The sequence below is a fragment of the Hipposideros armiger genome, unplaced genomic scaffold (genome assembly GCF_001890085.2).
Source record: "Hipposideros armiger isolate ML-2016 unplaced genomic scaffold, ASM189008v1 scaffold_36, whole genome shotgun sequence".
NCBI lineage: Eukaryota > Metazoa > Chordata > Mammalia > Chiroptera > Hipposideridae > Hipposideros > Hipposideros armiger.
The window spans coordinates 5,593,904-5,616,897 of NW_017731386.1; the positions used below are offsets into that span (position 1 = coordinate 5,593,904).

The following is a 22,994-nucleotide window of genomic DNA, read 5'->3' on the forward strand; positions in this document are numbered from 1 at the left end:
AGTCTCGGACCTCACACAGGCGCAGGAGCGCAGGGGGATCAAAGAAAGGGTCCCCAGCTGGTCTCAGCGCTCACAGTTCGATCGGACTGAGCCTTCGCCCCATCCCTCCCCGGCGAGCCCAGCGGCGCCGGCGAACAGGCGGACACGCGGATCCGCCGACGGGGAACGGGGTTCGAAGCCACATTGCGCATGCCCGGCAGTCAGGGCCGGCGGAGGCGGTGGTTCCCGGTAGCGCGCTGCGCGCGGCGGTAATTAGTAATTGTCCTGCTCTGGGGAGGAGAAAGCGCGTGGGGCGCGGCTTCCCCGTGGCTGCGCGGCGGTACCCGGGACTGAAGAGCAGCCGAGCAGATGAGACCGCCGCTTCTCCGTGCGGTGTAGAGGTTTCGGGAGAGAGAGAGAAGCACGGGCCGGATCCGAGCCCTCTGGACCGCCTGCGGGGAACTGAACCTGCGCGCGGGGCCGGGCCGTAGGACTGCGAGGCCGCGGAGAGGTGAGTCTGCAGGTCCGGGATGGGGCTGCAGAGAGGGAGCCCCGCGGGACTGGAGGCCTGACTTCCTAGTTTGAGGTGCACAGATGGGCTTTGGGGTCCAACGGAGGACTTTTCTGAGGAAACGGTCTGTATTACTCATCTCCTATTCGAAGAAGGTAGGGTCGTGTTTAAAAATAAAAAGCCCATAGAAGCAGTTGTGTGCCCTCTTTCCGGTTCTCTCCGCTCGCCCCTTTCTCCAGGTCTTTTCTTCCGGCTTTCTTTTTGTCCTCCAACACACGCGGACTTGCAGGGATGGAGGTCCGCCTGAGGGTCGGCGACCGCCTTAAACATCCTTCCTGGAGAAAGGCACGGAGCTGCCCCCCCTGAACGGGACGTCTGTGCTTGTCCCCACCCACCCCGCCTCTTGCTTCTCTCCTGTGAATGATTTCTTTCCTATTAAAACTTCAGGCTCCAAAGCTTGTTCTTTCAGGAGTCTAGCCCTATGGTATTTATGTATCCTGTACTTCCATATTCTACTGTTCTCAGTGTGCTGCTAAGCAGCAGCTGTGCAACACTGCCGACATTGTTTGGAGCACCTCCACATCCATCCATCCGTTCATGTGGTTTCCTCAGTCGCCCTGAAAAATGGGGGTTTCCAGCTCTTCCTGGTACCAGGAAGAACAGCTGAAAATGATAGAGCAAGGTTGCCCCAGGCCCTTGCTGTCTTGCTCCAGAGAACCCGACCTCTGGGTCTTTGCTGGAGGCAGATGAGTTTAGTCACGATTACCATCCATCATTGGTGCTGGACATCTGCGGGTCCTGAGATACCAGTCTGCTTATACCTTCCTCCGCATCACTGAATTCTGCTTTGCAAGTCTCAACTGCATTCCTAACTCCTCTTTGGAGCATAGGCCTTTAATTCCAAACACCATTGTCTGGAGGAGTGATCGTCTGATAAAATTTTCACCGGTTTATAGCAATATAAGAGTGATATAATTTTTCATGAAGTTTAATTTACTTAAGGAACTATTCGGTCATTCAAAAAAATGAGAGTAGTCTATATGTACTGACATGGAAAGAAGGCATTTGTTGAGTGGGAAAAAATATCCCATTTGTGTGAAATGCATGTTTCCTTGAGTATGCGTAGAAAATATCCTGAGGCAGCCACAAGAAACAGGCAAACTTGGGCGAGTTGGAGGAGTGGTAGTGGGGGAAAGAAGCCTTACATTGATTTGTATGTAGTATGTAGTTTAAGAAAAAATTTAAATGGGAATTATTCTGAGGTTGTCATATTTACTCTTTGATGTTGAAATATTGTTTTATGAAATGATGATGGTGGTGGTGGTAGAAGTAATTGGGTTTTGTTTTGAATCATTGTTCTCAACACAATAAGAAGCTGCCAATATGGCTGTGGCCACATGGATCTCTCCAGTGTCTGAGTTAAGTCTGTTAGCACTCAGCGGTTCTCCAGTTGTTTCACATGTTTTAGCAGGGTAGAGGCTAGGCCTCTCTAGTTCTCTATATTTTCACAGTATTTAGCAGTGTGTTTGTCACACTAAACAGTGCTGTGTAAACCTTGGTTAGACATCAATTTTCAGCAGGAGAGTTCTTAATTGTTTTAGAAGTGAAGGCAAGAATCTTTTGTGTTTGTGTCTTCTCTAGGAAGGTGCAATGGCGACGAGTTTATCTGTAGTCTTGATCCTGACCTTCACCCTGTCAGTCACAAACCCCCTTCGTGAACCTGAACCAGCAACTGCTTTCCCTCAGACCACTGAGAAAATTATTCCGAACTGGGAATCTGGCATTAATGTTGATTTGGCAGTTAACACACAGCGACATCATCTACAGCAACTTTTCCATCGCTATGGAGAAAATAATTCCTTGTCGGTTGAAGGTTTCAGAAAGTTGCTTCAAAATATAGGCATAGATAAGATGAAAAGAATCCACATACACCATGACCACGAGCATCACTCTGACCACGACCATCACTCTGACCACGACCATCACACTGACCACGACCATCACTCAGACCACGACCATCACTCTGACCACGACCATCACTCTGACCATGAGCATCACTCTGACCATGAGCATCACTCTCACCGTAATCACGCTGCGTCTGGTAAAAATAATCGGAAAGCTCTTTGCCCAGACCATGACTCTGATAGTTCAGGTAAAGATCCTAGAAACAGCCAGGGGAAAGGATCTCACCGATCAGAACATGCGAATGGTAGAAGGAATGTTTTAATCAAGGATGGTATTGGTGCTAGTGAAGTGACTTCAACTGTGTATAATGCTGTTTCTGAAGGAACTCACTTTCTAGAGACAATAGAAACTCCAAAACCTGGAAAACTTCCCAAAGATGTGAGCAGTTCCACTCCACCCAGCATCACAGAAAAGAGCCAGGTGAGCAGGCTGGCTAGGAGGAAAACAAATGAATCTGTGAGTGAACCCAAAAAAGACTTTATATATTCCAGAATCACAAATGAAAATACTCAGGAGGTAAGAAAAGTGGTATTCTTATTTTAATCAACATGCCTGCTTGTGTGTCCTGTCATTGCCATTCTGTCTGTAGGTGTAAGGAGTTTAATAAAATGGTGAGGTTATTGAAAAGGGAATTTCTACTTTGTCAGCAAGGCTTTTAACCCAAAGTGTCCCTCCTATGTTGTAAATATTTCCGATACAAAACTTGGGTGATAGTAAGAATAGTGCTGCCTGCTTAAACTATCTTATGTAGAATTTAAAATAAGTATAGAAAGTATATATTGAAGTTATTTTGGAGAAAATCTTGAACAGTGATTATTATTAATAAAAATAGAAAAAGGGAGGTTGAAAAAGCAGGAGTGAGAATTTATGATTTAGGAAAAGGTGTGGTTGAAGGGGCTGAAGAACGCAAGAACAGTGTTACCTCCTTGGCAGAGGGATCACAATGACTTGTGGAGTGATTGAAATTGGAGCTGCTTCCAAGAACGATGTACTGGACAAGTGAATGTCTGGGCAGTGAAGTTTTGAGTTTATTTGTTTTTTCAAGACTAGGCTTCCAGACTGTACACAGTTTGCCTTAACTAAAGTTGTCAAGAACAAGGAATTAGTATATGTTATTTAGCGAAACTTAAGTGCTTCATTCAAGCCATCTGTATTAATTCTGCGATAATCCTATTAATAATGGTCATTCCCATAGGGATACTGGTGATAAAGTTTGTTCCAAGTAGTAGTAACCAAGAATTGTGAGAGTTTAAAATAACTTTATAGAAGATGAGAAACAGGTGCTACTGCCAATTTTGGGGATTGGGGGGGACTTTGATTGCTCAAAGGAGGTTCTCTTCAAACTAGTCAGCTAATTAAATTGTTGAAACAGCGGCCTGCCAGTACAGGTTTGTTTTATTACCAGCCTTGCCCTGCTCAAGAGTAATGTGCATAATTTAATATCCTCTCATAGAGAATTTTTTTGCCAGGTATGTAGACAGAACTAAGCTAAGTTTTGCAAGTATGGTCATTACTGGAAGAGTCATGTGTCTTGGGCTTGTTTAGGCCAGGCAGGGTAGCGTTAGTACTAAAACAACATATTTCTCAATATCTTAATGAACCCCATCTTGAAATTAAAGCTCATTTCCTTAATAGGTTTATACAATGAGTTAACAGGCTTGTGAATGTTCATTTATCCTCAAGCTTATTCCACTTGAGGCTTGACGGGTGATGTGACTGTTTCTACCAAGAAGAAATAGGCAGAGAGGTGGGATACTACTATTGTGACATAGTATCTCTAGGCAGCTTGAGGAGAGTTCCAAAGTACTCAAAAGTTGATTTTAATTAGGGTTGACTTAAAAAAAATAAAGGATTAAGCTTCAGTAAGGAAGGAGTGTTGTGTCATCAAACAACTGTTTTGGATTCTCTAATGGGAATGCCTTTTGGTGATTCTCACTGTTTTGTTTTTTTCAGTGTTTCAATGCGTCAAAGCTGCTTACATCTCATGGCATAGGCATCCAGGTTCTGCTGAATGCAACAGAGTTCAACTACCTCTGCCCAGCCATCATCAATCAAATAGATGCTAGATCGTGTCTGATTCATACGACGAGTGACAAGAAAGCTGAAATTCCTCCAAAGACCTACTCTTTACAAATAGGTAGAATTGCATTTTTAATGTAAAAATAATTTCCAATAAATACATTTATATTGTAGTTTTCCTTGTATTTACATCAACCTATTTGTTTTTCAGCATAATTTCAAATATGCCATCTTAATTGTTCTCTGCCTTGAATGTGATGAAAGCAAGCGTGTTAGCCTTACCCTTAAAAACAAAACAAAACAAAAAACAAAGCTTCAATTGTAACTTGGCTGTGTTAGCCTTACCCTAAAAAAAAGGGGAAATGGGGGAGGAAACATAGGTTGTAACTTGTCTGAGGTCATCCCATCCGAAATTTGGGCTTTTTATATGTTGTCACACTGTTGAGGAGGAAGGATCAGAGTTAATCTCTGCTGTTTAGGAGCCTAATTCTGGTCTGTTCTTATTAATAAATGAAACTAGGATAAGTTCTGCTATAGTGTAGAGTTTCAGTGCTCAAAAACTATAATAGATAATTGCTCTGTTTACTGAAGAAATTATTAAATTCCCACTTTCCTTCTCTCTCTTCTTTTTTTTAAACTTTTCCCTCTTCTCTTTTATAATTTAGGTGTTATGAGAGTCTGAAAGTTCAGTTCCCAAGTGAGCTAGAATTCATCCTTATGTACCATTTTTTTCACTCCTAGCTGAAGAATTTTCCACAAGGCTTATGCTCTTGATCTGGAGGGTTCCGTTAGACTGTTCATTTGAGCCTCTTCCTTGGTGGTTGCGCTGTTAACTATAGTCCTGTTCCACTGTGTTTGTATTTTAACTTCCCTACTTTTACAAGTTGCTTTATGCTACTTCAAAGTCTGTCTTTTAAAGTTTATCAGTTGTATGCTTTTTCCTTTGCTCTGTTTTCTGTTTGACAGCCTGGGTTGGTGGCTTCATAGCCATTTCCATCATTAGTTTCCTGTCTTTGCTGGGTGTTATCCTAGTGCCTCTGATGAATCGAGTGTTTTTCAAGTTTCTCCTGAGTTTTCTGGTGGCATTGGCTGTGGGGACCTTGAGTGGCGATGCGTTTTTACACCTTCTTCCACATGTAAGTAATTTGTCCTATTAGTGTCTTTTATTTGACATTGAAAATATACATGTGTTTTTTTTGGTTTGTATTAGAAGTCTTTGAATTGATATATATAAAAGATTAGAAATTTGGTTTAGAGGAGTTGATTTTAAAATATATTTGGTAACCAAAAGCCGCTTTTTTTTGCTAAATTTTAGGATATGTTCATTTTTTTTGCTTTTCTTTTTAAAAGGAATTTACTAAATCCAGACTAATTTAACTTTTTGGAAAGCAGTTACTAAAAGGAGACGGATTCTACTCAAATGTTAGTACTGGGACAGACTGCAGCAGGTGATTCATGTATTTCTGTGGCAATTACATTAACATGTAAGAAACAAGAAACATGACTCTATGTACCCAAGAAACTTAAGAGTTTTTTTCAGAATTGAATTTATGTGTGTATTTAGAAGTTTATACCTTGTGACATGACTAAATTCTTAAATAAAAGCAAGTTTGGTAAAGTGAATTTACTTTTCCATTAAATATTTGGGATAGGTACATAGGCAAGAAATATTTGGATCTCATTTTCTAAATTTCCTTTAGAGATTTGCAGGCAAGTGGCAAGAACATTACTGTATTCCTAGCTTACTGTATATTTCATCATGTTTCATTCAGTAGTGAAATATAACTATTTTGCTGTGATAAACTTTCTAACCATCAGATGGCAGAGATTCAGGAATACCTGCTGAACAAAGTGGCATGTGCATGTGACTCCCTCCCAATCTCACCTGTGTTAGTATGTGCCACACCCGATTTCCTAACATGTAGGCAGTAGTTTCCCCGTAGGCTACAGGGCCATGCACCTATGCTGGCAGTAGTCCCCTGTAGGCCCCTGGGCCATGCACCTATGTGGGCAGTTGTTCCCCCATAGGCTATTGGGCAGTACACCTGGAACTCAGGTACATGCCAGGGCCTATTACAGCTTCTTGTAAGGACACTGATGATACTGGTGTGAGCTTCTCACCTGGGAGTATAAGCAGTAAACACTATCTGCCCATTAAGTCTGGCAGTTCCCTATTATTTGTGTCCATGGTAACTTGTCAAACATTGAAAATACCCACTACCTATGTATTATGAGGGTCATTGGGAAATGTATCTGTCTTTACACTGACCAGATCCACTTTTAAATGTCATAGGGCATTGAATACTTCATAACTAGCTGCTTGTTGGTCATTTTATTTTTAATATCCTAAACTTCCCCTCATTCCAAGATATCCCATAAATTGCCTAATTCTGAATCATTTCCAATTTGACCTTATTATCTTAGTCTATTTTTCTGATGTGTGTGAAACTAATGACTTTATGAAATACATGTTGTTCTGCCTTTAGTCGCATGCAAGTCATCACCATAGTCACAGCCATGAAGAAATAGCCATGGACATGAAGAGAGGGCCACTGTTCAGTCATCTGTCTTCTCAAAACATTGAAGAAAGCGCCTATTTTGATTCCACATGGAAGGGCCTAACAGCTCTGGGAGGCTTGTATTTCATGTTTCTTGTTGAACATGTACTCACATTGATCAAGCAATTCAAAGATAAGAAGAAAAAGGTAAGAAAAAGTATACTGAGTACTTACATGCACTAGACATTTATTTAGAGTAGCACTCTAAACTGTTAGAATTTGTCCAGAGCGTATAATCTTCATTTGAGATGGGATTGAGTTTTCTTGAGATACTTTTTTGCTCCCAGAGGAATTAGCAGAGAGCAATTCTGTATCTTTATAATCCCAGAAGTTCTCTATCTCCAGAATTTCCTTCAAACTCATGAGAGGGTAAGAAAGGCAAGGATGAACATCTGTGTAAATGACCAAACAAGGCGCAAGCAGGGCCTCAAAGATCAGAAGCATCATGATTATGGCCTTGATGGGGGTGATGGTTTCACAGGTGTATACTTATCCCCAGACTCACTGAGCTGTATACATTAAATATAGACAGCTTTTTATATGTCAGTCATACCTCAAAAAAGTGGTTTAAGAAAAAAGTGTCGTGGATACACCATAAATATTTATTGGTAGTTATGACTAATTATGTGATTAAATTATTCACCCAGTAGCTGGATATTCTGTTTTATTTGAAAGAGTTTGTGACTTGCACAGACTTGCCCTTTGCAAACTGTCACCAGAAAATAGTATGAAGCCAAAGAGTAGACTCTTTATTACTGGTAAAAATTAACTTTGAGTTGCCTGTGATTATCTGCCCCTTATCTGATGTGACAGGCAAATTAGTCAAAAGACTATCGGGACTCTTAAAAATTACTCGTACACATCTTGGACATTTTAATTTAAAACATTTGTATGCTGTTTCTGGTCATTTGATGTTGACCAAGATTTTTTCTAAGTTGGAGTTCTGTGTGATGATTTTTTTTTTTCAACAGCCATCCTGCTTCATCTACGATTTCCAGTTTCGGTTTATCTAAAATTGTTCAAGAGGCTACACACTTGTAAAGCTATTTTGAACGCAGAATCAAATTAAATTTTATATTGTTGTCACCTTACATAATTTGATAACCTTTTTTTTAAAAAAAGCAACTTGCCTTTGAATCTTTCATAGCCATTTAACTTAAATTTTCATAGAAGTTAACTGTTCTCACCGTGATCACATGGTTTGAGCAATATGTTACTAAATTGTGCAGTTAAAATATCAAGTATAACTGTCATGAAGAGGTTTGAAAAGTAACATAGTTGATTCTTGCTGAGCATAGAGCTCAGTGTAGGAAACAAGTGCATATGTGAACAGATGAATAGCCTCCTGCTCCATCCTATGAATATTTGACCTTATGGAGTTTATATTCACTAAAATCTCAAATTGCCTATTTTGAACCTTCTCTTTACTGGACCTAAATTTAAAGGGAAGAAGTGAAATAATAGCTTATTCATTCTTTTTATAAAATTTGATTGGGTAACAGTGTGTTTTTCCAGGACCTGTCAGCTCCAAGTCAAGTAGTTGTTTCAATCTGGTTTTGGAGGGCACAACTCAGTGGCCCATGTGGGGATTGAACCGGCAACCTTGGTGTTATGAGCACTGCAGTCTAACCAACTGAGCTAACTGGCTGCCCCGGTTTATTCATTCTTAATCCAGGAAGTCATCCGTGTTCCTGTTGTCCGCATTGCTTCACGTGGACTGTTTTGAGGAAATTTCCTACTCTTTACATTCTCTGGAATTATTCTTACCTTAAAACAACAAAAGATCATTTTTAGTTTTTTTAAGGGGGTCAGTTGGAGGTTGGTTGCTTTTACTGTTTTTTTTTTTGTTCCAAATGCCATAATTTATTGAGCATTGTAATTTCAATTTGGTTTTCAAATTTTCCTTGAAGATAACTTTTCTTTAATCTGGCCCTCTTTAACGTGGGACTCTAAGAGGCAGGCTCTCTATTATCTAATATAGAACAGTATTATTCAAACTCTGGATTATAACTCAGTGGGTTGTGAAATCAGTCTTGTAATGTGACCATTTTAAAATGCAACAGTGATGTTACAGTCTATTACATGTATTACTATGGATATATTACATATATTACTGTAGATTATAGCAAAAATTTGGTAATCTCTTTCTAAACTAAAATAATTTCTACTATTAATAGAATGTAAGGTCTTAATAGCCAGGACCTCTTTGTCTGGTTTATTGCTATATCTCCAAAGACTAGCACATAAGAGATGATTTAAAAATATTTGTTGACTCTATAAGAAACATTATACAGCAAGTAAGCATAATTTCTAGATAAAGACTCCCTACAGGAATTTTGCAAACATTATTATTTTCTCTGCCTTTTTAGAATGCATTAAGTATCTTTTTCTCAAGGGCATCCAGATCTTAGTTTTACTCCCTTAACAGTTTTTAATCTCATACGGTTTTATCACAAAGAAAAAAAAAGTCAATCCATTATATGGCAAGTGTTGGGAGCTCTTTAGACCCAAAACAGGACAGTTTACCTAGGATTTTACTGAAGACATCTATCCTGCACCCCTGGAAAATTCTGGGAATCATAGTTTTAGGTTACCTGCTCTATATGTCTGTCTGAAACCTCATATTCAAATTAGGGTTACATCTCATACTTGATATAGATAGCAATAGTTCAACCTCAGACTTTTTACCAGTAAAGGTTATTGTTCATGCTGAAAACCTGAGAAGCGTCCGACATCTCCCTCCACATATCCAACCTAGTTTTATTAAATATACCCAGAGTCTTGCCATTTCTGTCCATCTTCTTTGCCGTTGTTCTAGTCCAGGCCATGCGTATCTCCCACCTGGGTGACAGCAGTTGCCTCCTAACTGGCCTGTCTACATTATTTTGTCTTCTCCCAACCCAGAGCAAAGCAGGCAGAGTGATTTGTGTAAATGAAAATCTGATGAGGTTGGACTCCATTCCTTGAAATCCTTCCTTTAAGGCCGGCTGAGTGGCGCATTGGTTAAGAGTTGGCTTTTGGGACGCCAGCTCTGAGCAGCAGGGCAACTGGTTCGGATCCCACTTGGGCCGGTGACGCTGCGCCCTCTACAGCTAATATGGTGAACAATAGGCTGCAGTGGGGCTGGCCAACAGCGGGCGTGCGCTTTCGTGAGCTGCCATGAGCCGCCTTGAGCAGCCGTTCAATGGTTGGTGAGCAACTGCCTCACCTGGGAAAAGCGCAATGATAACACCAACATGGGCCAGTGAAGCGATGTCCTCCACAACTAGACTGAAGAACAAAAAAAAGACAGCAACTTGTCTGTTCCCCTTCCCTGATTCCCCAACGCTGTTCCCCTCCCCCAATTTTCCAAAAAATTATCTTAAAAAAAACAAAACAAAACTTCCTTTAGTGATTTCTCATTGCTTTTAGGACAAAGTCCACAACTCCTAACAGGCTTCCATTGTCTGGTGTCCTCCAGCCACCCAGCCTTATCGCGAGCCACCCTGTCTCTGACCTACTAGGCCCCAACCAACTTGTCCTTTCTGTTCAGGTCAGGCTGGCCCCTTTCGCTTTAGGACTCTCCCACACACTATTCCTCCTTGCCCGGAATACTGCCTCCCCTGTCCCTCCCCAGTAAACCCCTGCTCATCTTTAGCTCTTGGTATAAATGTCACTTTCTCAAGGAAGCCTGTCCTAGTAGAAATTGGTATTTATACCAGGAAAGTGACAAGCCTATCCTGTCATTGTTATACACTCTTGGTTAGCAGATTACTAAATGCCTGAAGAAAATGCCTCTAGATGCTTCTAAATTGATATCCTGAGGCAGAGCTCAAGTTTACCTGGTATGAGTCACCTGGGGATCTAGTTAAAATCCCCATTCTGATTCATTAGGTCTGGGTGTGGCTTGAGTGCATTTCTAACGAGCTCCCAGGGGATGCTGCACTGCTTATGTAAGACCACACTTAGAGTAGATGACATAGGGGGCATTCGAAACGGTGATTTTTCTATGCTTCTATTACTGAGGCAGATTCTTCGCCTTTCTGAACAGCTCCTATGCCTAGGAGACACTGCTAGGTACTGTGCAAGTACAGGCCCTGCCCTTAGGTGGCTTTTATTCCAATACAGGTCTGTTACTCTTGTCTTTTCTATATCTTTTGCTTAACTATCTTTTTAAAGCTGTGTACATAAGCAAAATCAACTATTTTAAAGGATCACTGTCTCTTCTTATTTTAGAATCAGAAAAAACCTGAAAATGATGATGATGTGGAGATTAAGAAGCAGTTGTCCAACTATGAATCTCAACTTTCAACAAATGAGGAGAAAGTAGACGCAGATGATCGTAAGTTCTTATGAATTTGAGGGCTGGAGGGAGTTCATTACTCTGCAATTTGCTGACAGTTTGGACTGTCTTCTGTTTTTTAATCTCATACTTTATAAATTGCCAATGAGTTGGTTGTTTCTATGTGTATTTACATCTCTTTCTATAATTTTTTATTTTGAAATAAATTCAGATTCATAGACAATTTCAAGAGTAGTACAGAGAATTCCTGTATCTTTCCTGTATTCCCGTTATTTTACTTGCATATATCATTCCCCCCTCTCTGTACACATATGCACACACTTTTTTTCTAAACCATTTGAGAGTAAATTGCAGACATGATGCTTCTTTACCCCTAAATACTTTAAGTGTATGTTTCCTAAGAAAAAGGACATTTTCTTATATAATCATAGTTCAGTTATCAAAACAGGAAATTAATGCTGTTGTACTGTAATTACCTAGTCTTAGTCATGCTTTATACTCCCCACCACCCCCAAAAGGAAAAAATTGGTACTGAGTACTATCCAGGATCAAATGTTGCATCTTGTTGCCCCTTATTTTGTTTTGGGTTTGTCTAATGTTTTTTTATTCCATTGATCAGCTTTGGCAGGAATATCACAGTGTAACTATATCCTTTTATGTTACACTGTGTGCCACCTGACATGATGCACTTTGTTGCATATGGGTGGTGATAATTTTGATCACTTAGCTAAGGTTATGTTTACCGTGTTTCTCCACTAAAGTTACTGTTTCATATAACTTGACTGTCGGCTTGGCATTTCTTGTTGGACAGACTTAGTGAAGATTAAAATTTTAAACGAAACTCCTTATCATGACCTTCAAGGTCCTGCCCTGCCCTCCACTCGCCCCATTGTTCACCCTCACTAGCCTCACAGTCCTCCGCTTCATCCTGTGAGCATACCAGGTCTGTCTCATGGCCTTGCACTACTGGTTTTTTTCTGTTTAGAATACTCTTCTCCCAGATCTTCACATAAATTCCTCCTGTCTTTTGAATCTCAACTCAGGTATCTCTTCCTGCGAGGCTTTCCCTGATCACCCAACTACAAAGGTCTTTCAGTCACTCTGCTTCATACTACCTTTTTCTATTTTCTTTCCATGCTTTCCAGTGCCTTAGATTACCTTATATATTTTTTTCTTTCTTTTTTTTTTTAAATTGGGGAACAGGAGGGTTTTCCAAGACCCATCAGCTCCAAGCCAAGTGTTGTTTTCAATCTAATTGTGGAGGGCGCATCTCAGTGGCCTATGTGGGGATCAAACCAGCAACCATGGTGAATGAGCGCTGCACTCTAACCAACTGAGCTAACCGGCCACCCCATACATTACCTTCTTTATACATGTGTTTCCTTGTTAAGTGGCTTTCTCCCTATAAGAACGTAGGCTTTTTGAATTGCAGAGACTTTGTCTTGCTCCCTTCTATCCCCAGTGTCTGGCAGGGTGCCTGGACCACAGTAAGCACTCAATAGTTGCTGACTAAGGAGGGAGAAAAGCTTCATTGTTGCTACTGCTTATTTGTAAGGTTTCCTGACTAACTTTTTGTTCCAACATACTGCTTTTCTCTAAGGAGCAAGTAAAATGTTCTTGCTCATCTTCCTGCATCTATTCTCTTCAGCCTTTGTAACTGACTCCAGTGAAGGATATAATGATGAAAGGAAATAGCTGCCCAAGAATTGGGCCAGTTTTAGGAATACTTCCAGGAAAAGTGATACAGTGTACAGGGCAAAGAAAAACAAAACCTTATTGTTGCAATTTACTTTTTTTTATATAAGTAGATAATAAATGGGTTTTGGTGATAATGGTATTTTGAATTCTTCTGTTTTTCCTTGAACTTTGCCCTCAAAAAAGAGGAAGTCAGCAGGATTACACGTTTTTATTTAATTTCCAATTTTTAGTATTAAATATTTTTTAACGTAAGTATGTACTTCTTTTAGATCAGGATGAAAGTCATCTTTGAAAATGTAAGGAGGCAGAACAAATTCAGTGTCGATCTGGGGGCAGTTATTAAAGAGTAACATTTAAAATCCACTCTTAATATGTGAGGCCATTCAGTTTCTAAAATTCATTAAAACCTATTGATGTTTTTAATCAATAATACTCTAATGCTTAGTTCTACAGGTATATGTGAGAGAGTTGCCACTCTTTTAAGATCTTTTTTTACTTTGTCAGTGAGAATGTTTGAAATGTGTTTAAGTACGTTAACAAAGCTTTCTGATTTGTCCTCATGTCCTTTTTGTTTATACCTAGGACCTGAAGGTTATTTACGAGCAGACTCACAAGAGGCCTCCCACTTTGATTCTCAACAGCCAGCAATCTTGGAAGAAGAAGAGGTCATGATAGCTCATGCTCATCCACAAGAAGTCTATAATGAATATGTACCCAGAGGGTGCAAGAATAAGTGCCATTCACATTTCCATGATACACTTGGCCAATCGGATGATCTCATTCACCACCACCATGACTACCATCATATTCTCCATCACCATCACCATCAGAACCACCACCCTCACAGTCACAGTCAGCGCTACTCTCGGGAGGAGCTAAAAGATGCTGGCATTGCCACATTGGCGTGGATGGTGATAATGGGTGACGGCCTGCACAATTTCAGCGATGGCCTGGCAATTGGTATCCATCTACATATTTGTCCTTTGTTGGTTGAGTCTGAAATACTTGCTAAATGTTAGCTTAAGTGCTAGGAGCTGTGCCTATCCCATTACCTAAATTGTAACTAGCAAAAGTTGTTTTAATTTGGGTTTGTTTTTTTGGGGGGTTTTTTCTCCTTTATACATGTAAGTTCTCTTGTCTGCAATATAAACAGTATTTATTAAGGTAAAATAATCTTTTCTACCATCTTTTCTTCTGTGCTGTAAAGGAACCTTTGTATATCTGATAAGTCCAGTTACCAGTCTCTATCCAAAGAAGAACTAACATTTTTGTGATTGTTATACCACAATTAAGAAATAATAGAATACTTACAAATTTTTAACTTAATGCTGGAGAAACCATGGAAATAATTACAGATCAGGCAGCTGAGGCCTGGCAAGGTGAACCGCTTGCAAGGAGACAGTGCTGTTTTGTAGGCCAGCTGAGATGAGCACAGGCCTTGGCTCCCTGGGAGCCCGGTGCTCTTCCTCCTCTGTGTACTGTGCACAACGTAAGCGGCAAGGAGGATATGCAAATGCTCCGTCATGGTTTATAAGTGATCAGTTGTATAATACGTTAGCTTTGAAAGGGAAGGGAACTATTTGTCTTTGACTCTTTATAAGACAGTGAAAGAAAGAATGTAAACAAGTAATTACATAGTGAATTCCTCTGAGGCCAGTGAAATGTGTGTACTCTTGACTGCTGAGTTTTTTTCCTAAACCTTTTAAATCAGTTTATATTTTTAAATAAGTGTTTTATGCCATAGCAATTACTTCTCAGGTTTCTGTAAGATCACCGTATCACTCTAAGGCATAGTGGAACCTTCCCTTCTCAAATCATACCAGCTTGTGCTCCGTTGGGAAATTTAAACCTAATTGAATGTAATTTAAGATTACTTACAAAGAAGATACAGAGTGCAATTGGGAAAGTTCTGTTTAGTCACAATCAGAATATAGTTTATTTCTTTTATCTTGTATGCAAGATTTTATAAAAACACACCCATGAAATAATGTAGCCAATCTTTCTCTTACTGTTTTTTACACAGGTGCTGCTTTTACTGAAGGTTTATCGAGTGGTTTAAGTACTTCTGTTGCTGTCTTTTGTCATGAGTTGCCTCATGAATTAGGTAAGAGAACCATATAAATGGTGTTTTCCAGATGGCTGAACTGTCCTATTGTCACTGGCTTTTGCTAATGATAGTTCCAGCAAGCTTGCTTATAATTTTTATGCCTTCTCATAAGCCTGCTAACCTGGCCAGAGCTTTCTTACTGAGCAGTTTGTTTCCAGCCAGAATCTGACCCCATCAGTACAATTATACAGTTGTCTGTGTGGGGTTGCCTAAGAGGTACCTGGGCTCCCTTTCTTGTCCTTTACCCCTACTAAGTAGCCTATACCAGCATACCAGTGGCATCAGTTATCCTTGTCTTCATACACACAGATGAATTAGACCACAGGCATCAAAGGAATCATTTTCCATTAACAGGGATCATTTGGCAAAGAGAATCTCTTTGGAGCTGAAGAAAACAACCTTCCCAGGGTTGTTCTGGATTCCAATTCATGTCCTATTTTTCTTCTTACAGACACGTATTCCTACACACCTGGAACAGCATTTTCACTTTTGTTCTTTGGCAGCTGTTCTGCCGTTCAGAATACCTCCCATCTGCCTGCTCAATGCTTATAATCAGCATCTGCTTTATGTTCTGTGTTCCAGATCCTTCATGCTCCATGAAGCCTATCGTAACTCATCCCATCTTAATTTATCTCATTTTCTCCTTCTATAGCTAAAGCAGGGGTCGGCAAACTTTTGAGATTTAAGAGCCACCAGGGGTTAGCAAACTGTGGCTCACGAGCCACGGACTCTGAAGTAAAGTCGAAAATGAAAATGAAACTATTATAGTTTCATTTATACAATTTTTAAAGGATATTAGTCACATAATGGTGATTATGTAAATATATATTTATGGCTCTTGAATAATTTTTAAATTGTGAGAAACAGGATTGGCTCTTCCAGGGGTCAGCAAACTTTTGAGACGGAATGTACCCAAAGAGCCGCATGTGGCTCACAAGCTGCAGTTTGCCGACCTCTGAGCTAGAATATTAGACTCTTTAGCTCTTATTTGTAAATTGCCTTTATCATTTGATGATCATTTAATTTCACCCTCCTCTTCTTCGTAGCCAATTATAAGCTCCTTGAAAACTGTACAAGAGCACAAGAGTAGGTTCGCGGTATTTACCACTCATTAACAAAGTGGGAGCCTTGGAAAAAACTTCGACTAGAAAACAAATCTTAGTTTATAGAGCTGTTAGAGTGATTTACACTGGTAACACTGTTAGCCCTGAGTAATTCTTAATTTTGTTTGGGTTTTTTTTTTTCTCTCAAAAAAAAAGTGGAGAATTTGTTAAATCTAGGAAGTCTCTTGAGCATATGTCTTAAAAATGATTTTTCAATTACTTTATCTCCTTTTTGTTTTCTGTTAAAGGTGACTTTGCCGTTTTACTGAAGGCTGGCATGACTGTTAAGCAGGCTGTTCTTTATAATGCTTTGTCAGCCATGCTGGCATACCTTGGAATGGCAACAGGAATTTTCATTGGTCATTATGCTGAAAATGTGTCTATGTGGATATTTGCACTTACTGCTGGCTTATTCATGTATGTCGCTCTGGTTGATATGGTAAGTTTTCCATGTGTCAAATTACAGTGTTGACTAACAATAGAGAAAATGTTTAGTGAAACCTTGTTTTAAAAAAGGCTTTAGGGTCAGCCGAGTGGCTCGTTGGTTAAGAGTTGGCTTGGGAACGCGAGTTCTGAGCCCCAGAGCCACTGGTTCGGGTCCCACATGGGCCAGTGATGCTGCACCCTCTTACAGCTAAGATGGTGAACAACAGCTTGACCTGGAGCTGGGCTGCCGAGAGTTGCCAGCGATGGCATAGGCTGCAGTGGGCTGCCGTGAGCTATGTGAGTGGTGGGCAGGCAGGTTGAGTGGCTGACAGTCGGTGTGAGCCGCCATGAGCGGCCATCCAATGGCTGGCAACCGATCTGCCTCAGCCGGAAAGAGCACAATGATCATAATACCAACATGGGCCAGTGAAGCAGTGTCCTCCACAACTAGACTGAAGAACAAAAGGACAGCAACTAGTTTGTTCTCCTTCCCCAATTCCCCAATAAAATCTTAAAAAAAAAAGGGGGGGGGGCTTTAGATTAAGTGCAGTAGTGGTAAGAAGTTATACTCACAAGGTAGCATAGGACCTTTAGAGTTTATCTTTTTGGATTATTGATCACAAGCACATCTTTATCCTGCCTAATGTGAGTGAGGATACAAAGAATATCTACCTCCTTCTGATGTTTTTTTTGTGCGTAGAATCTCAATAGTTATGCTTTGAATTGTGTATAGATTTGTAGGAAACCTAACACAAGCCACATATGGTTGACATGCTGTGTGTACTTAAATGCCTAAAGGTTCCCTATTAATGGACAAAGGAGTCACATCTCTTTGTCATCAAAGTCCACATAACAATTCCGCCAATCTTATTACTAAAATTTTATTTTATATAGTGTAACTTTTCCATATACCTAAATTCAGGTAAGCCACATGTTATATTCAGTTTAGATACAGGCAGTAACTAGAGCAGGGTAATCAGTACAGCTTTCCGTTTTATAGTGGAGCAAACTGGACCAAATTAAATATGACTTGCTGAGCGTATCGTAAATAATCATTGTTAATTAAACTGCTAGGAAATGCGATGTGACATTATTAGCTAGACTCAGTATGTATGTGGTCATGTTTTAAGGAATTGACCCAGTATATCCAGCCTATCTATAAAGCTAATATACTGTCCTGCAAATTCTTAATAAAAACTAATCTGTAGTTCTGAAACCTTAAAGTTTGCTTGTTTTCCCCCCACCCTCCTTAGGTACCTGAGATGCTGCACAATGATGCTTGTGACCATGGATGTAGCCGCTGGGGATATTTCTTACTACAGAATGCTGGGATGTTTTTGGGTTTTGGAATTATGTTGCTTATTTCCATATTTGAACATAAAATTGTGTTTCGTATAAATTTCTAATTAGGGTATAAATGCTAGAGTAGCTTAAAAATTTTGCTGTCTATAGTTTGAATAGGTCATAGGAAAGTGAGAGTTTGTATGCTGTAATATGCAGCATTTAAGGTTAGTGGATTTTGTGATTTTTGTATTGAATATTGCCATTTGTTATGCTTACAAGGTCAGTTATGGTGGTAACATAAAGGTACATTTTAATATTTAAGTTATTCTATTTTGGGAATATAAGCTATATGTGCAATTTACCAATTTTACCAGTTTATTGTATAAACAAGAGATTTGGCATGACATGTTCTGTATATTTCAGGAAAAATGTCTTTAATGTTTTTTCTAGAACTAATTTAATACAGTAATTCCCATGCTGGATTTTAGGCCTCCGAAGAACTGCTGGTGTTTAGGAGTAAGAATACACACGAAGCCTAAGATACCAATAAAGCTTGTACTGAATTTAAGCCTAAGAAACAAGGAGAAAAGAATATGTAAGAATTAAGAAGGTATAGATTTCTTACAAAAATAAAACAAAACACTGAAAACTGGTTATAAAATAGAAGGAGAAATTTTAGATTTAAATTAAAAAGGCATTATTAGTAAAGTATAGTACATTCATAAACATTTTTGTTAGAGTATTAATGTTCCCATAAAACCAGTGAGCACTTTTTACTAATTTAGTTGTACATTTAACTTTGTATAATAGAAACGTCTAAATATATTTAATGAATTCAAGCATTATATCGCTTGACCAAGAAATTTGAATTTTAAAATATTTGTGTGGAGATATACCTGATGAGTATGACAAAGTTTACATATTGCCAGAATACTTGTTAATCACCAACTTATGTACCGCCCAAAGTTACATGATTGGATGGTTACCAAATGTCAGGCTTACCAAATGTCAATGTACTAGAACTTTGAGATAAGGATATTAAAACCATACTGAGTATAATTTGATTTCTAGATTCAGAAAGTACTTTGGTATCTTTCAGTGCTTCAGTGTTGTCATTATGAGCAATTGTCATTTTTATGTATAGTATTTTAGACATACTAGGGCTCTCTGTGGCATTCTCTAAATGTTGCTTTTCTACAAAATAAATTCCTCATGTAAGCTTGATGTTTGATGTCTGATTTCATTTTTTTACCATCCTAACCATTTTAAAATGTACAGTTCAGTAGTTTTAAGTATATTCACATTGTTGTGCAATGGATCTGCAGAATCTTTTCATCTTGCAGAACTGAAACTTGACACCTATTAACTCGTTTCTCCGTCCCACAGTCCCTGGTAACCACCATCCTACTTTCCAGTTCTATGAATTTGAGATGTCTGATTTTCTTCTGTACCATCAAGATTATATTTATCAATTCATTTATATTATTGTATTGGGTGGCCTTGTTCAATTTTAAATTGTTTACCACACAGGGTACTTCAAAAAATATTGACCCACAGCTTGTTCCAAGCTATTCTTAACTTTTTGGGTTTTTTTAAAACAACCAGAGCCTTAAGCTCAAGAAGAAGCATTAATATCCTACATTCTAAAGAGAATCAGAAAAAAATTGGACAAGACCCTGCACTCCACCTAGGGCCTACTGAGAGACAGTCGGACCAGCATTTTACTCCCCAAACCAAGTGAAAGGGACGGGGATAGGTAACAGAATTACTTGGGTTGGTGGTACCTGAAAGGATGAGATCAGGCATCTCCCCTGACTGAAGGATTGCTTCAGAAGCCCACAGACCTACCCTAGTGCCACCGTTGTGTCAGTGCAAGGTGAGGAAGCTCTGGAATAGCTGGAATTGTTCTTCAAGTTTGGGAAACAGACTTGTACCTATTCCTTTCACAGAGATTCTGAAGGTGGAAGGTGTGCTGAACCAGCCCACAAAAGAGGATGAATAGGAACGATAGTTCTTACTCCAGTTTGAACCCATTAGTGGCTATGTGGGAGATTTAAGTAATTAGTACCCATAGCTAGGGGGAGAGGGGGGAGAATGGAGATTAGAGGAAAATGTAGATTAAAGCATGTTTGAAAATCTGATCCTTTGGGGGAGGGAGGAACCCAGACTGACAGGAAAAAAAAGAAATACCTTCAATGGAAAAGTATTAGATAGTAGGTTCAAGAAATCATAAAAGCAGACTATGAGAACTTCATGGATTAATTTTCTAGAAAACTAAATGTTCACTTGGGCCAGCCAAGTGGCTCAGTTGGTTAAGAGTTGGCTTAAGAGCGTGAGCTCTGAGCAACAGGGCCACCGGTTCGATTCCCACATGGGCCAGTGACACTGCCCGAGCTGAGCTGTCGCTGAGCTGCCAACAGGTGGTAGGATGGCTCAGCTGGTGTAACAAGATTGTCTGTTCAATGGTGAGCTATGCCCACCCGCAACTAAGACTGAACTCGGCACCTTGAGCTGAGCTGCTGCCTGGATGGCTCAGTGGATAGAGTGTGCACTCTTAACAAGGCTGCTGGTTCGACTCCCGCATGGGATGGTGGCTACACCTACTCGCAACTAAGATTGAACACAGCACCTTGAGCTTAGAGGCCACGAGCTGCTGACGAAGCCAGATGGTGACTGGCACCCTCTACAACGAAGACAAGAACAACAACTTGGCTGGTCCCCCTCCCCAATTCCCCAACAGTTCCCCTCCCCCAATTCTCCAATAAAATCTTTAAAAAAAAAAATAAATGTTCACTCAGAAAAATAGGTCAATTACTGTTAAAATGATCAAGTCAGAATTTCCTTCCCGCCCCCCCCCTCAAAAAAAACAAGGCATTGTTTGCTGTTTTACCAAAATGACAAGCAACACATAAATCCCTAGCTTATCAAAATAGTTTCTGGAATTAGAAAAAAACATTTATTGTGTCAGTTGAGGATAAGGTACCCTTGATTTAAAACCATGCTGACAGATAATCGCCCTTGGACTGTAAGACTCCCTATACATTCTTACTAGCTGTGGCAGGAATGTAAGGCCCTGACCACTGCCTGGGCCATTTATCAGTGAACATCGAAAGATAAGGTCCGAGACAAAGATTAGGCCTTGTATAAGAGGTGAATTCCCGAAACTCAACTGCTACGCAAACTCACAACATGTGCTGCATCTACCTGAGACCTTTCACTTTGCTCCTGTGGGACTTGGGGGGTCAAGAGGCAATGATGCAAATGATGCTCATGCTAGTTGCTATGCTGTGAGCTATAGAGTCCTTTGTGTCCCAGGAGTCTTATGTCTTCTGCCATTATCCACGAAACAGTAACAGGCTAACTTGCAGCTTCTAAACTGGATAAAATCCCAGACCCTCACAAAATCTCACAGGATAGTATACATGAAAAGCAAAAATGAATATAGATATACAATAATCCTAAATAGCAAATCAAACTCCATAGTATACAGAGGGTGCCAAGAAAATTATACACATTTTAAGAAAGGAAAAAACTATTAAAATTGTAATATATACTGATAAAAAAATGAATACAAGTCATGTGTATACATTTTTTGGGCACCCCAGTATATGTTACCAAGTAAGGTGTTCTTAGGAATGCAAGACTGGTTCACCAGAAAACCCATAATGTACCATGTCAACAGATTAAAGTGAAAAAAACTTACAATCACAAATCAGAAATTTAAAGTAATTCAGGATTAAAGAAAAACATTTTAGCATATTATAAATAGAAGTTTTTAGAATTCAGGAAGTCTTTTAAAAACTTCTTGAATATTCCCATCCTATAAAGTCAGGGTTTAAGAAAAGCAACAGAAGAGGGGAAGGGAAACGTGAAGAGCGGGAAGAACTAATGTAGACCAGAAAGAGAAACTACAACTCCAAAAACGGAGTGGATCTTGAATCTTCCACATAAAGTACTATAAAAATATATAATGAAAATTAAAGGAGGTAGTAAATTGTCACAATTTCATACCTCTCACCATAAGCATTATGTCATTGGTAGCCACAAATGATTTTTTCCTTTTTAAAATGTTTTTGATAAAATACACCAAATTTACTATTTAACCATTATTAAATGTACAGTTCAATGGCTTACACATATTAACATGTGCAACCATCACCACCATCCATCTCCAGAACTTACTCATCATCACATACTGAGTCTCTGTTTCCATTTAAATAATAATTTCCCATTCTCTCCTCCCCCAGTGCCTGGTAACCACAGCCCTACTCTCTGTCTTTATATATTTAATTATTCTAGGTACATCATATAAGTGGAATCACAATATTTGTCCTTTTGAGTCCGGCTTACATCACTTAGTATAATGTCTTTAAGGTCCATCCATGTTGTAGCATGTGTCAAAATCTTCGTTTTTAAGGCTGAATAATATTCCCTTGTACATACCACCTTCTATTTACCCATTCATCCATTGATGTAGAGGGTGGCTTCTACATTTTGGCTATTGTGAATAATGCTGCTATGAACATGTGTGTACAAATCCTTGTTTGAGTTGGCTTCAGTTCATTTGGGTATATACCCAGAAGTGGAATTGCTGAATCATGTAATTATATGTTTAATATTTTGAGGAACTGCCACACCATTTCCCACAGTAATTGTATCATATTAAATTTCCACTACCACGTTTTTATTAAAGTCAAAAATAAGATATTTGTATTGGGTCATTAAATAAAGTATTTCTTAAGTTTGGCTTAAATGTAAATGCCTATGATTCTATTACAACTACTTTATTTTTTTTACTTTGTTTTGTTTTGTTTTTAAGATTTTATTGGGGAATTGGGGGAGGGGAACAGCATTGGGGAATCGGGAAGGGGAACAGACAAGTTGCTGCCCTTTTGTTCTTCAGTCTAGTTGTGGAGGACGTCGCTTCACTGGCCCAAGCTGGCACCATCATTGCGCTCTTCCCGGATGAGGCAGATCAGTCACTGGCTTCTGGACGGCCGCTCACGGCGGCTGCTGGCCGCTCACGCTGGCTGCTGGCTACACACGGTAGCCCATGGCAACC

At 39.6% G+C, this 22,994-nt stretch overlaps 1 protein-coding gene across 2 annotated transcripts; it reads left to right on the forward strand.

Moving 5' to 3' along the window:
• The first annotated feature begins 214 nt into the window (after positions 1-214).
• On the forward strand, positions 215-19,156 carry SLC39A6 (solute carrier family 39 member 6). Of its 2 annotated transcripts, none has more exons than XM_019637904.1 (10): positions 215-490; positions 2,132-2,875; positions 4,409-4,592; positions 5,441-5,610; positions 6,961-7,179; positions 11,248-11,353; positions 13,595-13,972; positions 15,036-15,116; positions 16,471-16,661; positions 17,902-19,156. In XM_019637904.1, the coding sequence occupies exons 2-10, from the start codon at positions 2,141-2,143 to the stop codon at positions 18,052-18,054; spliced, it is 2,217 nt and encodes a 738-aa protein (XP_019493449.1). In that variant the 5' UTR covers positions 215-490; positions 2,132-2,140; the 3' UTR covers positions 18,055-19,156. The 2 variants fall into 2 exon arrangements, with proteins under 2 accessions (XP_019493449.1, XP_019493448.1); XM_019637903.1 differs by having other exon boundaries at positions 217-490; positions 2,132-2,971.
• Positions 19,157-22,994: the final 3,838 nt, after the last annotated feature.